The 14,774-nt window shown below is 46.1% G+C and overlaps 1 protein-coding gene across 6 annotated transcripts in view; it reads left to right on the top strand.

Annotated features, from left to right (window-relative positions):
* Window positions 1-14,774, top strand: part of LOC129180886 (voltage-dependent calcium channel subunit alpha-2/delta-4-like) — a 66,660-nt gene that overhangs the window by 24,992 nt on the left and 26,894 nt on the right. For all 6 annotated transcript variants that reach the window (XM_054775179.1, XM_054775180.1, XM_054775183.1 and 3 more), the window contains 7 exons: window positions 1,594-1,674; window positions 1,749-1,823; window positions 5,129-5,215; window positions 5,279-5,350; window positions 13,763-13,824; window positions 13,959-14,026; window positions 14,181-14,226. In XM_054775179.1, coding sequence (XP_054631154.1) covers window positions 1,594-1,674; window positions 1,749-1,823; window positions 5,129-5,215; window positions 5,279-5,350; window positions 13,763-13,824; window positions 13,959-14,026; window positions 14,181-14,226 — 491 coding nt within the window. The remainder of the gene's footprint in view (window positions 1-1,593; window positions 1,675-1,748; window positions 1,824-5,128; window positions 5,216-5,278; window positions 5,351-13,762; window positions 13,825-13,958; window positions 14,027-14,180; window positions 14,227-14,774) is intronic.

Genomic DNA, 14,774 nt, shown 5'->3' on the forward strand with positions numbered 1-14,774 from the left:
GATGGTCAGAAGGCTAAGCAAATAACCTGAAAAATAATTCAGTTCATCGGACGAGAGGACCAGGCGGGTTCGCCAACTGCTCTCTCACTTGAAGCCCACCTGCAGTGGTGTGACAAAGTGTTTTCCCCTTTCCTGATTTCTTAATTTTTTTTGCATGTTTGTCACACTTAAATGTTTCAGATCAAACAAATTTAAATATTAGTCAATGACAACACAACTGAACACAAAAGGCAGTTTTTAAATGAAACTTAAGGGAGAAAAAGAATCCAAGCTTACATGGCCCTACAAAATCACCCCCAACCCCTTTTTAAGTAATTACTAATATTAGTAGTTACCTATTTTCTGGTCCCCCTAGCAGTCAGGGGACCTTGGAATTGTCCTGACATTTCCGCTTTATACGGCACCACTGGCCAATAGCGCTCATCAAAAATAAATTGAAAAATGTACACTTAATGTGATCCTATCGTCCGATTTCACTCATGGATGATCGGTATCGGCAGCATAAAACCCTGATCGGAGCATCCCTAGAAATAGCACTCCAAAAGTCACGGTTACATGCCTATTATTCTTTGTGTACATCATTTTGCTCTGCCTACGGGATCACTGCAGGGACATAACGGACAGCCCCGCTAGCATGGCGAGCTAACCAGCCTCTTCATTACTTATTTTAAACTTAAAGTATTTCAAATGGAGTGGAGAAGAAGGACAAAGAAGCCCAAAACTTACCACATCCACACGGAATGAGGAGAGAACCTTTCCCCCCCCACTCGATCTCAGCCATGGCATGTCGGCTCTGCTCTGTTGGCTCAGTAGCCAGTCTCCATGCAGTGTGAAAGGTAATGGAATCTAATGTCCTCTCACATAACATTATTGATGCCTCGTGACCACATATAACTTGTCTTTCAATATTTTTGGACTAATAATAGGTCATAGTCGACCACAAAACAGAAACCAGTTACTAATTCATAATTTTTTTGAAAAACCACGATATAGTGCTAACATGTTTGAGTCTATATGATGTCTTATTTTCTCCTATTATGTCTACTATATTGGGTCATAGAAGTGTAAAGGTGACTACAGGGGTGTTCATGTCTTAAGGGCTGTAACGATGTTAAAACATTAAGAAATGTTGTAGTTAATCCATTTATATGGATTATATAAAATAATCCATTTATATGAATAAAGAATCCTACTTTGCGGAAATTCAATGATCGCGTTTGAGTCTGTAGCCAATTAACCGCCATCAACGAGGGATTACTGTGCGTACACTGCAACTCTGCACTCGTCCAACGTAGTCGATGCCATATATCACATATAGCAATGTAACGCGGGAGCAGAACAGGGGGACATAAATGTTAGCAACACTAGCAATAGGTGTGTGATGCTAAAGTGCTAACATTATATTTTAACATCATGCTAGGTTAGCCTATTCGCTGACTAAAACTACATAATCAAACTTACAGCTGCAACATTTGTAGGTGACTGACGGAAACAGATGGTTGTAAATCCATTATAAGATGTGTGAAGCCTTCTTTGTTACAAAGTGGTGGACGTGTTGTGGCGCCTCTAAATGTGTACTAACTGTCTCTCCAGCTGTCCCATGGGATCCTCCTGGGCGTGGTAGGCTCCGATATCCCCCTCATGGAGCTGATGAAGCTGGCGCCCAGATACATGGTTGGTATCTTGTCCCCTGTCTTTGTGCTCCGTGTTGTGTCCATATACAAGATCATCATCACGCTGTCCTTCAGCTGGGAGCTCACGGCTACGCCTTCCTCATCACCAACAACGGCTACATCCTGGCCCACCCTGACCTTCGACCTCTGGTGAGTTCCCTGTAGAAATCAAAGAGAGATCAAAGAGATCAAAGATGGCGCCCTCCGTGGCAGACGTCTCTGTGACACTCTCCCGTGTTTTTCTATTTTTTGCTATTTTATTGTTCATTTTGGACATTCAACACACTCACGCAGTACATTACAACAGAGAGACACTTTTGAACATCGGCAGGGTTCACCATGAACCTTCATTTAGCCTCTCAGACTTTGCCTTTCTTCTGCGCCGGGAGAACGCAGCAGCCTGCGGACCTGGTGAGCTGAATACCCGGCGAGCAAAGCATCCGAGGCGTAAACGAGGCAAGCGAGCCGGCCTGCATGCTAGGCTAAAAGCTAGAGCGACGAGGCCACCGCTACCAAGCCTGCTGCTAGCCAACGTCCGCTCTCTTGAAAACAAGATGGACGAACTACGAGCAAGGATTACAGCTCAACGTGAGATCAGGGAATGCTGTGTCCTCACCTTCACAGAAACCTGGCTGACGGAGGATATACCGGACTCGGCGATCCAGTTGGAATCATTTGCTGCTTACCGGGGAGATCGGACTTTAGCGTCTGGTAAACACAGAGGTGGCGGCGTCTGTGTTTACGTAAACAAACGGTGGTGCACAGACGTACAGACGATGGAAAAGCACTGCTCGCAGGACATTGAGCTGCTGATGGTGAAATGCAGACCTTTTTATTTGCCTCGTGAGTTTAGCGCTGTGTATTTAACTGCTGTTTACATCCCACCACGAGCTAACACTGCTAATGCACTAGGCCTCCTGCATGACATCATTGATAAACACGAGACCAAACACCCAGACGCTGTATTTATTATATCTGGCGATTTCAACCACTGTAACCTCAGGACTGTCCTCCCCAAATATTACCAGCATGTGAGCTTTCCCACAAGGGAAAATAACATCCTGGACCAAGTCTACTGCAACATGAAAGGTGCTTTGAAGGCTGTTCCAAGACCCCACTTTGGAAAGGCTGACCACATCTCTATATTCCTTTATCCAACATACAGACAACTTCTTAAAAAAGCTCCCCCTGTACGTACAGCAGTTAAAGTATGGAATGAAGAAACTGATCAAGTACTTCAGGACTGCTTTGGCTGCACAAACTGGGATGTGTTTAAAACTGCAGCGGGGAGGGAAGATTGTACTGTTGATTTGGATGAATATGCTTCTGCTGTTACTGGCTACATTAGCACATGCATAGAGACTGTTACCACCACCAAGTATTACAGAAAATACCCTAACCAAAAACAGTGGATGAACTGTGATGTAAGGGCTAAGCTACGTGCTCGTTCGACTGCATTTGTCATGGGCACCGCTGATGACTACAAAAAGGCCAGATATGACCTGAGGAGGTCCATACGGGAGGCCAAGAGGCAGTACAGACAGAAGCTGGAGGGCTACTATTCCACCTCAGACCCTCGGCGCATGTGGGCGGGGCTCCAGCACATCACAGACTATCGACAGCAGAGTAGCGTAGCCACGTCCAGCCAAACCACACTTCCTGATGAGTTGAATGAGTTCTATGCCCGCTTTGATACCCAAACTCCTGATGAGCAGAGAGGGTGGCTGAACCTGGGGAGCACACAGGACTCACCTCTCATGGTGACATCAGCTGATGTGCGCAGGGTTCTAAACAAAACAAACCCACGAAAAGCAGCAGGGCCAGACAACATCTCAGGACGTGCACTTCGGGTTTGCTCATCAGAGCTAGCTGATGTGCTTGCTGACATATTTAACCTGTCGCTTGCACAAGCATCTGTACCGACCTGCTTTAAGTCCACCACCATAGTGCCCGTACCCAAGAAGAGCAACGTGACCTGCTTGAATGACTATCGCCCTATAGCACTCACTCCTATTGTTATGAAGTGCTTTGAAAGATTAGTCATGACCCACATCAAAAAGAGCATCCCGGCGGCAACCGTGGACCCTCTACAGTTTGCATATCGCCAGAACCGGTCCACGGATGATGCAGTCAACACTGCCATCCACACAGCCCTTTCTCACCTACAGGGCCAGGACACATACGTCAGAATGCTATTTATAGACTATAGCTCTGCATTCAATACAGTCAGCCCCCACAAACTCACAGATAAGCTCCTCACACTTGGCCTGTCTCCCTCCCTCTGTAACTGGGTGTTTAACTTTCTCACAGGCAGGCCCCAGTCAGTCAGAGTCCACAACCGCACATCCAGCTCAAGAATTGTGAGCACTGGGACCCCACAGGGGTGTGTGCTGAGTCCACTCCTCTACACGCTCTTCACCTACGATTGCGTGGCCTCCCAGAACAACACCAGCATCATTAAATTTGCAGATGACACTACAGTCATCGGACTGATCACTGGTGGTGTTGAAACATCATACAGAAGAGAGGTGGCGGACCTCATAGCTTGGTGTCGTGATAACAATCTCCTTCTCAATACAGATAAGACTAAAGAGATGATCATCGACCCAAGAACAAGGGAAAAGGAGCCGCACAGACCCCTGTTTATTGATGAGACTGAGGTGGAGAGGGTGAAAACCTTCAAGTTCCTTGGCACACACATCAGCGAGGACCTCACCTGGTCTCACAACACCCAACAAATTCTGAAGAAGTCCCAAAGGAGACTGTACTTCCTGAGAAGACTGAGGAAATTTGGCATGTCCACCACAATCCTGAGTTGCTTCTACAGATGCACTATCGAAAGTGTCCTTACCGCCTCCATCACTGTTTGGTACGGTAACTGTACAACACGTGATAGGAAGGCACTCCAGCGGGTGATCAAGACCTCACAGAACATTGTTGGGGCAGCCCTCCCCACACTGCAAGACATTTATACATCTAGAGTCCTACGCAGAACACACAACCTCATCAAGGACAGCACACATCCACAACACTCACTATTCACACTCCTACCGTCAGGCAGACGCTACAGGAGTTTGAAGTCCAGGACCACAAGGCTGGCAAACAGTTTTTACCCACAGGCCATCAGGCTTCTCAACGAAGCACTCGCACACGCCGCACGCAACACACGCACACACTCATAGCACTTTATTTATTTATTTGTATTATTTACTTGTATTAATGTCTCGTCTGTTGTTGTTGCTTAATTTATTGGTATATATGTTTATGTGTTTATGTTTCTTATGTTCTTATTCTTTCATTTGTTTTCTTTCTTTTCTTGGGAGAATGAACAGAATAAGATTTTCATTGCATGGTATAACTGCTGTTTTACCATGCACATGACAATAAAACTCTCTTGAATCTTGAAAGCGGTCAGTCACGGACAGGAAGCTGAAGTCCGCCTCTTGTCCCTGCAGTACAAGGACGGGAAGAAGCTGAAGCCAAAGCCCAACTACAACAGCGTGGATCTGTCCGAGGTGGAGTGGGAGGACACAGAGGAGATGGTAACTTCCCAAACAGCATCAGCGGTATTCCCGCATCCTCGACTCACCCCGTTTCCCGTCCAGCTCAGGACCGCCATGGTGAGGGGCGAGACAGGAACTCTGGGTCTGAACGTCAAAGCGTCCGTGGACAACGGGGTGAGACGTGTAGAGGAAGTTGACAAGTCTTGCGGTGTGATGTCACTAAATACAGGAAATAACTTGAAATTAAACTTTTAAAGACTATTCAACTAAAATAGAAACGCTGACGAGGCAATATCTTGACTTTATTCTCGTAAAATTACAGCTTTATATTAAGGTGCTTGTAATAAGCCTTAATAAGTAGGAATTAAAGTTCATAAAACTCTTGTCACGTTCTGGCTTTGCGGTGTTGTATGGCAACTTCCAGGATGCAGAGAGCAGGACCAAGCGCAGGTAAAAAGTCTTTAACTTTTAGTTGCTGTAGTGCGACGGTGGGAACGCGGCAAAAAGCAGTAAAGTCATCTACAAACGACAATGCTTCCACCACAAAGGACAGCGTACCTGAACTAAATATAGAAATGACTCCAACTAGAAACAGGTGCGAGTGATTAATGTAAAGTGTGTGAAGCAGAAAACAGTACAAGGCAGGGAATGACTTCAAAATAAGAGTCTAACCACAGAAACTAAGGCAGGTGTTTCAAACTCGTGCCATGGAGGGCCTAGACACTGCAGGTGTTCTTTCCAGCCAGTCACTAAAGCAGGTGATTTTAATTATCAACACCTTCAGTTTGAGGGAAGGAGCTCATCAATGAAATCACCTGCTGAAGAAAGTGGTTGGAGAGAAAACCTGCAGGGTTTGACACGTGAACTAAGGCATAAAAGGGAACATAAACTGCCACGGCGGCTAACTTACGAATCATGACATAGTATATTAATAACATTAGAGTTAGGGTTAGATATAATACATTGATCATGTATTATTGATTTATCACATATTATATACTAATTCTAATGATATTACTTTTCCCACAACATTTTTAACTGTTAATAAGTGCACAGTATGTTCTTTATTCTTCCTAATAAAGCAGTATTCCCACTATAGATCCAGTAGCTGCAGAGCAACATTGTTATGGTTAATAAGTACATAATACCAGGATTTTGTCATGTGAGGCCGTGGAACACGGCGAGTAACTCAGGATCCCAAAATGCAGACAAGGCAATATACAAAAAAAAGGAAAATGTAATTTACAAAAAGAGTCCAAACATGAAAACAAAGTACAAACAAGGAAAATCCAGCAAGGGTAAGAGTCACGAACAAAAAACACTAACAGCAAAAGGCTGTTAGGACAGAAACTAGCGATAACAAAAATACACTGTAGGCAAACCTTACAGGAGTCGATACAAACACTAAGCAGGAAGGTTCGGGTAAGCGGGGAGCCAGAGAGCAGGGTAAGGAGCGGGAAGCCGGACAAAGCGGTACAGGAAGCAGGTCGTCTAGGAGTCAGGGAGTACAATCTGGCACTGGTCTGGAGTTTGGCTGGCGCTTAAGTAGGCTGGTGGTAATGAGCTGCAGGTGTGTGTAATTAGGTCTGGGTCATGTTCAGGGATGTGCTGCAACACATAACCAGCAGAGGGCAGCAGAGCAGAACACAGAACATGACAGTATGCCCCCCCCCTTATAAGGCGCCGCCTGGCGGCTTACCTGGCTTGTCAGGATGGAGACGGTGGAAGTCGCTAACGAGGGACGGATCCAAGATAAGGGAGCGGGAGATCCAGGAACGCTCCTCAGGACCATAACCTTCCCAGTCGACCAGATACTGGAACCCTCTGCCCCTCCTTCGGGAGTCCAAGATGGCCTTCACAGTGTACGCTGGGTGGCCATCGATCAAGCGCGGTGGGGGCGGAGCCTCAACCGGTGGGCACAGGTGACTGGTAGATACAGGCTTGAGACAGGAGACGTGGAACACTGGGTGTACTTTGAGATTGGATGGCAGTTTGAGTCTCACGGAGGAGGGGCTGATGATGGAGTCCACAGTGTAGGGGCCCACAAATCTGGGCGCCAGCTTCCTATTCGTCCCTGCTAAAGGTAAGTCCTTGGACGACAACCAGACCTCATAAGTGGGAGCTGGGATCCTGTGACGGTCAGCCAGCCGTCGATTCCGTGCTGCTGTGCAGCGACTGTCTCTCTCCATATCCTCCGGGCTCGGCGTAGATGAACCTGCACGGATGGCACTGCAACTTCCGCCTCCTGCGAAGGGAACAGTGGAGGCTGATATCCGTAAGCGACCTTAAAGGATGACATACCTGTGGCAGAGCTGACAAGCGTGTTGTGTGCGTACTCCACCCAGGGGAGGTGGGGGGGCCCAGGAAGATGGATGCCGGTGACAAACGCAACGGAGGGCAGCCTCTAGGTCCTGGTTGGCCCGCTCTGTCTGGCCGTTGGTCTGGGGATGGTGACCGGAAGAGAGACTGACCGAGGCCCCCAGCATCTTGCAGAATGCCTTCCAGACTCTGGACGTGAACTGGGGGCCTCTGTTCATGGGAATGCCGTGAATACGAAAGATGTGTCTCACCAGCAGACAAGCTGTGTCCAGGGATGTGGGTAGTCCAGGTAGTGCAATGAAATGAGCCATCTTTGAAAACCGGTCCACAATGTTCAATACTGTCGTGTTACCCCTAGAGGCAGGTAAACGGGTAATGAAGTCCAAGGATATGTGTGACCAGGGCCGGGCGGGGATGGGTAAATGTTGGAGCAGGCCGGCTGGTGGTTGGTTTGAAGACTTACTCCTGGCACAGACAGAGCAGGCCGCGACGAACTCCTTGACGTCCGCCGCCATAGGCCACCAGAATCTTTGCGCCAGTGCGCATAACGTCCGTTTGAGTCCCGGGTGGCAGGTTACCTTAGACGTGCGACCCCATTGTAGTACCTCTGACCTGAGATCCTCTGGGACGAACAGTCTTCCTGGAGGGCAACTCTCTGGTGGTCTCCTCCCATCTGTTGCTTCCGACACCCTCCTCTCCACCTCCCACTGGAGTGCACCCAACACTCGAGCCACAGGTATGATAGTCTCTGGTGCCTTTCCCTCCTCCGTGGGGCTGAAGACTCTTGATAGGGCATCGGGCGTGAACCGGGTCTGTAAGTGATTGAAAAATTGAAGCGGGTGAGGAATAATGACCAGCGGGCTTGTCGAGAATTGAGTCTTTGAGCGGTGCGGATGTAGGACAAGTTCTTATGGTCAGTGATGACTATGAACGGAAGTTTAGCACCCTCCAGCCAATGACGCCACTCCCGCAGCGCCAGAACGATGGCCAGCAGCTCCCTGTTACCCACATCATAGTTACTCTCAGCCTGTGTGAGGCGACGCGAGAAGAAGGCGCAGGGGTGCAGCCTCTGGTCGACCGAGGATCGCTGGGACAGGACGGCTCCCACTCCCGTATCCGATGCATCGACCTCTACAAAAAATTGCAGGTTAGGGTCAGGATGAACGAGAACTGGTGCGGATGTGAATAACGATTTAAGATTACAAAAGGCCGTCTCTGCCTCTGGGGTCCAAACAAAAGGAACTTTAAGAGATGTAAGCCTAGTCAGGTCCAGCCTTACTGCTGAAATTGCGGATAAATCGCCTGTAGAAGTTGGCGAACCCTAGGAACCTCTGTATGTGCTTCCTTGATTTAGGAGTTGGCCATTCGACCACCGCCTGAATCTTGGCGGGATCGGCACGTAATTGACCCTTCTCCACGATGTACCCCAGGAACGGCACTGATGTGACGTGGAAATCACATTTCTCAGCCTTAACATACAACCTATTTTCGAGGAGGCGTTGAAGAACGAGTTTGACATGCGTAGTGTGTTCTTGTAGGTTCCTGGAGAAAATCAGAATATCATCAAGATACACGAAACAAAACAGGTTAATCACATCGCTTAGAACGTCGTTAATCAGATTCTGGAACACCGCTGGGGCGTTAGTGAGACCGAAAGGCATGACAAGGTACTCAAAGTGCCCCAGCGGAGTGTTAAACGCGGTCTTCCACTCGTCTCCATCCTTAATGTTCACTAAGTGGTAGGCATTACGGAGGTCAAGCTTAGAAAAAATCCGTGCCGAATGGAGAGCGGAAAAGGCAGAGTCCATGAGAGGGAGCGAATAACTATTAAGCACCGTGATACTGTTCAAACCCCGATAGTCGATACAGGGGCGCAAGGATTTGTCTTTCTTGGCAACAAAAAAGAATCCGGCTCCGAGAGGAGAGGAAGAAGGTCGGATGAGACCGGAAGCTAGCGAAGCAGAAATATAGTCTTTAAGAGCCTTTTGTTCCGGCCCAGAAATATTATAGAGCTTGGCGCTGGGTAATGTGGTGTTGGCTAGTAATTCTATCGAGCAGTCATATGGTCTATGAGGTGGGAGTGTCTGTGCACGGTCCTTACTAAATACTTGTTTCAAATAATGATACTCCTCAGGCACACTGGTGAGATTGATCTCCTCTACAGGAAGTGGGTTAACGGACCCCTCGGAGATGGCTGACCTAAGGCAATTAGCGTGGCAGAACGTACTTCAGTTGACTATGTTCATCTTAGTCCAGTCCACGGCAGGATTGTGGAGTTTAAGCCACGGTAGCCCTAACACTAGTGGTGCTGCTTGGGAAGGCATGATATAGAAGCTAATGTTCTCAGAGTGATTACCCGACAATTGTAGAGAAAGGTTCGGTCTGATGCGTAACTGCTGCTAGAAAACGTCCGTCTAAGGACAGAACCTCCTTCGGAGAGGATAACTTAATCATGGGGATATTATGTCTTTTAACAAATGACGTATCCAAAAAGCAGTCATCTGCACCGGAGTCAACTAGCGCGGTTACAGTCACATTTCTGCCCCCCCCTCTAATAATCCCCTTGACCTGGAGTCGTCTCAGGGACTCATTGCTTGTGTCGGTTCTTTCCTGGGGGTACTCACAAATCCCAGCTGAGGACTGGCTGCTGGTGACGGGAGGATCGATACGGGGTAGCGATAGTTGTGCCGGTGGTGCTCCTGGAATCGACCCTTGGCGACGAACTGGACGGATGGGGCACTGAAGAAGCCGATGACCTGGGTTACCGCAATACAGGCACAGGTCCAGGTGACGGCGACGAGCTCTCTCCTCAGCGGCTAGACGTCGTCCTCCCAGCTGCATCGGAACCTCCGCATTAGTTGCCTCACCCTCTATCTTGATGGGACGAGTAATCCTCTGCTCCATTGCTGGATGTGATATCGGTGTTCGAACCTAGTATCCCTCCTCTGCATAGTCCCTGATTCTTTCCTTTACACGGTTGTCCAAACCAATTAACTAAATTTATCAAATCGTCAAGAGATGTAGTATTATCCTTGGCTATTAACTCATCCTTAATGCGGGCACTGAGTGCCCTCCGGAAGATACCACGGAGCACGGTATAGGGATATCCGCTTTCTGCCGCGAGCACACAAAAGTCAATGGAAAAATCAGCCACAGATTGTCCTCTTTGTTTTAAGTCCAACAGACAATTGGTGGCTCCTAAACCCCGGATAGGATGATGAAACACCCTTATCTCCTCTAAAAATAATGGTAATGAGGTACGAATGGCGGGCATCGAAGTGCTTATGGCCAGGGCCCAGGTGGCAGCCCTACCCACCAGCAAACTCATTATGAAGGCTACTTTAGCTTGATCAGAGGAGTAAGATGTAGGTTGTTGATCAAATACTAACGAGCATTGGTGTAAAAACTGGTTACAGGAATCAGAGTCACCAGAGAAGCGAGGAGGGTGAGGAATAGTAGGCTCACGAGATTGATGAGCAGCAGGTGTGCTTGCAGCTGTGGCAATGGCAGAGTCACTCATGGTAGTGGGTGTACCGACCTCTGGTGGCGGAATCGGAGTGGAGTATCCCAGTCGTTGATTTACTGCTTCCAGGTTGGCGGAGAGAACAGAAATGGCTTCCATGATCCCTTGGAGCGACTTCTCATGGCTTCCAACCATGTGTCCTTGGTGTGACAGGGCTTTTCGGAATTGTTCCATGTCTGCGGGATCCATGTTCTGGCCAGACTGTTCTGTCATGCGAGGCCGTGGAACACGGCGAGTAACTCAGGATCCCAAAATGCAGACAACGAGGCAATATACAAAAAAAAGGAAAATTTAATTTACAAAAAGAGTCCAAACATGAAAACACAAAGTACAAACAAGGAAAATCCAGCAAGGGTAAGAGTCACTAACAAAAAACACTAACAGCAAAAGGCTGTTAGGACAGAAACTAGCGATAACAAAAATACACTGTAGGCAAACCTTACAGGAGTCGATACAAACACTATAAGCAGGAAGGTTCGGGTAAGCGGGGAGCCAGAGAGCAGGGTAAGGAGCGGGAAGCCGGACAAAGCGGTACAGGAAGCAGGTCGTCTAGGAGTCAGGGAGTACAATCTGGCACTGGTCTGGAGTTTGGCTGGCGCTTAAGTAGGCCGGTGGTAATGAGCTGCAGGTGTGTGTAATTAGGTCTGGGTCATGTTCAGGGATGTGCTGCAACACATAACCAGCAGAGGGCAGCAGAGCAGAACACAGAACATGACAGATTTATTAGCGTTTATAAGGCATTAGTATCCATTACATGAGCACTGTGTCAAGAAATATCCCAGTAGTGTTGATAATACATTCTTTAATAAATCCTTAAGAGGCTTATTAACGCAAATAAGCATTTGACATGTAATCTTAATATAAAAAGAGGCTTATTAACTTTAATTACTGCTTAGTAAAGGTTATTCCAAGCACCTTAATAGAAAGTGTTAGCCTGTTTTTTCCCCCATTTCTGCAGGGTTTTTTTTTTTTCATTTTAACAATTTCAACTATATTCATGGCAGTTTTCTTTTTGTAATTGTGATTTTATTCCTGTAATATTTTGACTTTATTCTCGTAACATAACTTGGATTGGAGGTAGTCAAGCGTACTGGATCCCAATTGCAGAGTCGAGACAGTCCGTGTAACAAAAGTTTAACAAAAAAGAAGACCACAATGTGGGAAAATACAAAGTACAACAAAAGAACTCCCAGAACTAGTCATGGGGAAAAAGACTAAGGATTAAGGTCGCTACTTGCACGGAAAACAAGCAGGGACAAACTTGAACTAAAAGTGCTGCAAAAAGGTAGCAGAGAGGAAAAAGGCTAACATATAATGCTGCTGAAAACCAAAGGTACTTATAACACTCACCACGGCAGGGAAAAAAGGCATTGCAGGGAACACAGAGCTACAGAAAGCGTAGGAATAAAAAACAAAATAATAATAATTTAAAAAAAACGGACCAGAGAGTAGCTAAATGCATAAAACGACATGCTGGAAGGGGGGCAGGTAGCAGGCGAAGAGCAAGTAATCTGGCAAAGAGTGCAGGTCAGACTGAAGGCAGGAGGTTAATTGTCCACAGGTGTGCCAATTAGTTCCTCCTGGCAGATACAGGGGTGTGCTGCAACAAACAACAAGTAGAGGGCAGCAGAGCAGCACACAAAACATGACACAAATTTTCCAAAAATTACAACTTCATTCGTTTTGTTTTTTGTCCCATAATGTTTTTAAAAAAGCTCTTTGTTTAAAGGGATAGTTGGGATTTTTTGACATGAAGTTGTATGACATCCCTATCAGCATAGTAGTCCTTTACAGCGATTTACCCCCGATTTGGTCTCCTAAATCCAGTTCTGGTCAGATTTGCGTGATGAACGTAATTCCACTTAGTTGCTAGGGACAGTCAAGTTTGAGTCAAGTTCGAGTTTGGCTTCTCAAAACAATATGCGTTCAAAAGATGAATACATTTGCATCACAAAAATGCCAAAAAATTCTCAAAAAAAAAATCAGACCTCACAAAACGCTTGGCGTTGTATTTGTCCCTTGGCGCATTCCTGTGCACTGTCGCCTGTGCATTCATGTGTATGTGACAAAGACACTTGCAACTACTTCCGCGATGGAGTGCTGCGGCCATCTTCTTTACGTATGAGTTCCACAGGGGAAGAAGATTCGAGGTCACATTCACATGAACGCACAGGCGACAGTGCGCAGGGATACGGCGAGAGACTGATACAAGTGTTTTGTGAGGTTTGAGTTTTTGAGAAGGCATTTTTGTGATGCAAATGTTTAATCTTTTGAATGCGTATTGTTTTTAGAAGCCAAACTCTTAATTGTCCCCAGGAACTAAGCGGAACTATGCTCTTCTTGAGAGAAATCTGGCCAGAACTGGACTTAGGAGACCAAGTGGGGGGTAAGTCGCTGTTATTGGATTCCAATGCTGATGGGGATGTCATACAACTTCATGTCAAAAAATCCGAAGTATCCCTTTAACATTTCAACTTTACGCTACTTAAATGTTTGTTTTTTCGTAAAAATATGACTTTCTTGGGTTACAACTTTTTTCTCTTAATAGTTTGACTTCATTCTTGTAAAATTACGAGAGATTTTTCTATTTTTGCTGTTGTGTTTCAATCTTTTTTGTCAAATTAAATTTAAAAAACATTTGCGGGCAACAAATGTCCCCCGCAAATGTGCACTCTGGACACCACAGTTTTAAACAGTTTTCATTTCTATTGTTCTGAATGTTGATTCCCCCCCACCCCTAACAGAAAAGACCTCTGTTCCTCGCCAACGAATATTTCTACACAAACATTGATGACACACCTTTCAGGTGAGACAGTTAATATTATTTTTGAAGGTCTTTATCGCTTGTATGGAACTATGAGGTTGTTGAGACGTGGATGTGTTTGAGCCATGTGGCCACCAGAGGGCATCAAGGTTCCTAGCTCTCTTGCGTCTTTGCAGCTTTGGCATGGTGCTGACCCGAGGTCACGGGACGCTTATGTTCGTGGGCAACGTGTCTGTGGAAGAAGGTATGATTACCAATACTCCCCTGTCGCCATGTCCATCATAATTCCTTCTTGTAGCACAATTCACAATTGTTACTTTCTTTACCCTCCACATGGTTGCGTGTCTAATCTGATCATGAACTTTGACTTTTACATTTTGCGTTTCCTTTGTCTGCAGGGCTGCATGACCTCACCTCCCCAGACCTCAGCATTGCCACCGAGTGGTACGACTGCTTTTTTTTGTAACGCCCATGTTTTTCGCCAGTTGATGCAAGTCTCAGATATGCCACAATAGCAGTCGTCCCTCACCACTTTGCGCTTCAAGGTTATTCAAAAACATATTAATCCATAAATCATGACTGTTTTGTGGTTGACTCTGGCCTATTAGTCCAAAAGTGGGCAGATTTCAGCTAATTTTATGTTATTTTTGGCCTAAATTAATCTGTTTCAAGCACAAAAGTAGCTAAATGAAGTAAAATACAAAAATAAAGCGTTCAGAAGACACATTCAAAGACGTGATGATATGTAGTACATTACATACGTGGTACAAACGTCATTAATCCGTTTCAAAAGGTCCGACTCAAACCAAAACGGACTCTAACCAAAGCAAATTTGCCCTTAGAAAATAATGTAAATCAATGAATCCAATCCAGACACCCAAAAATGTTAACACAAACCACATTTTATAGACAATTATAGTTTTACATGCAGAAAATGATGCAAAAATAATTACAAATGAATGGAAAAGTGTACATTTAACATCACTTTTACC

This window comes from Dunckerocampus dactyliophorus, chromosome 5 (genome assembly GCF_027744805.1).
Source record: "Dunckerocampus dactyliophorus isolate RoL2022-P2 chromosome 5, RoL_Ddac_1.1, whole genome shotgun sequence".
Lineage (NCBI taxonomy): Eukaryota > Metazoa > Chordata > Actinopteri > Syngnathiformes > Syngnathidae > Dunckerocampus > Dunckerocampus dactyliophorus.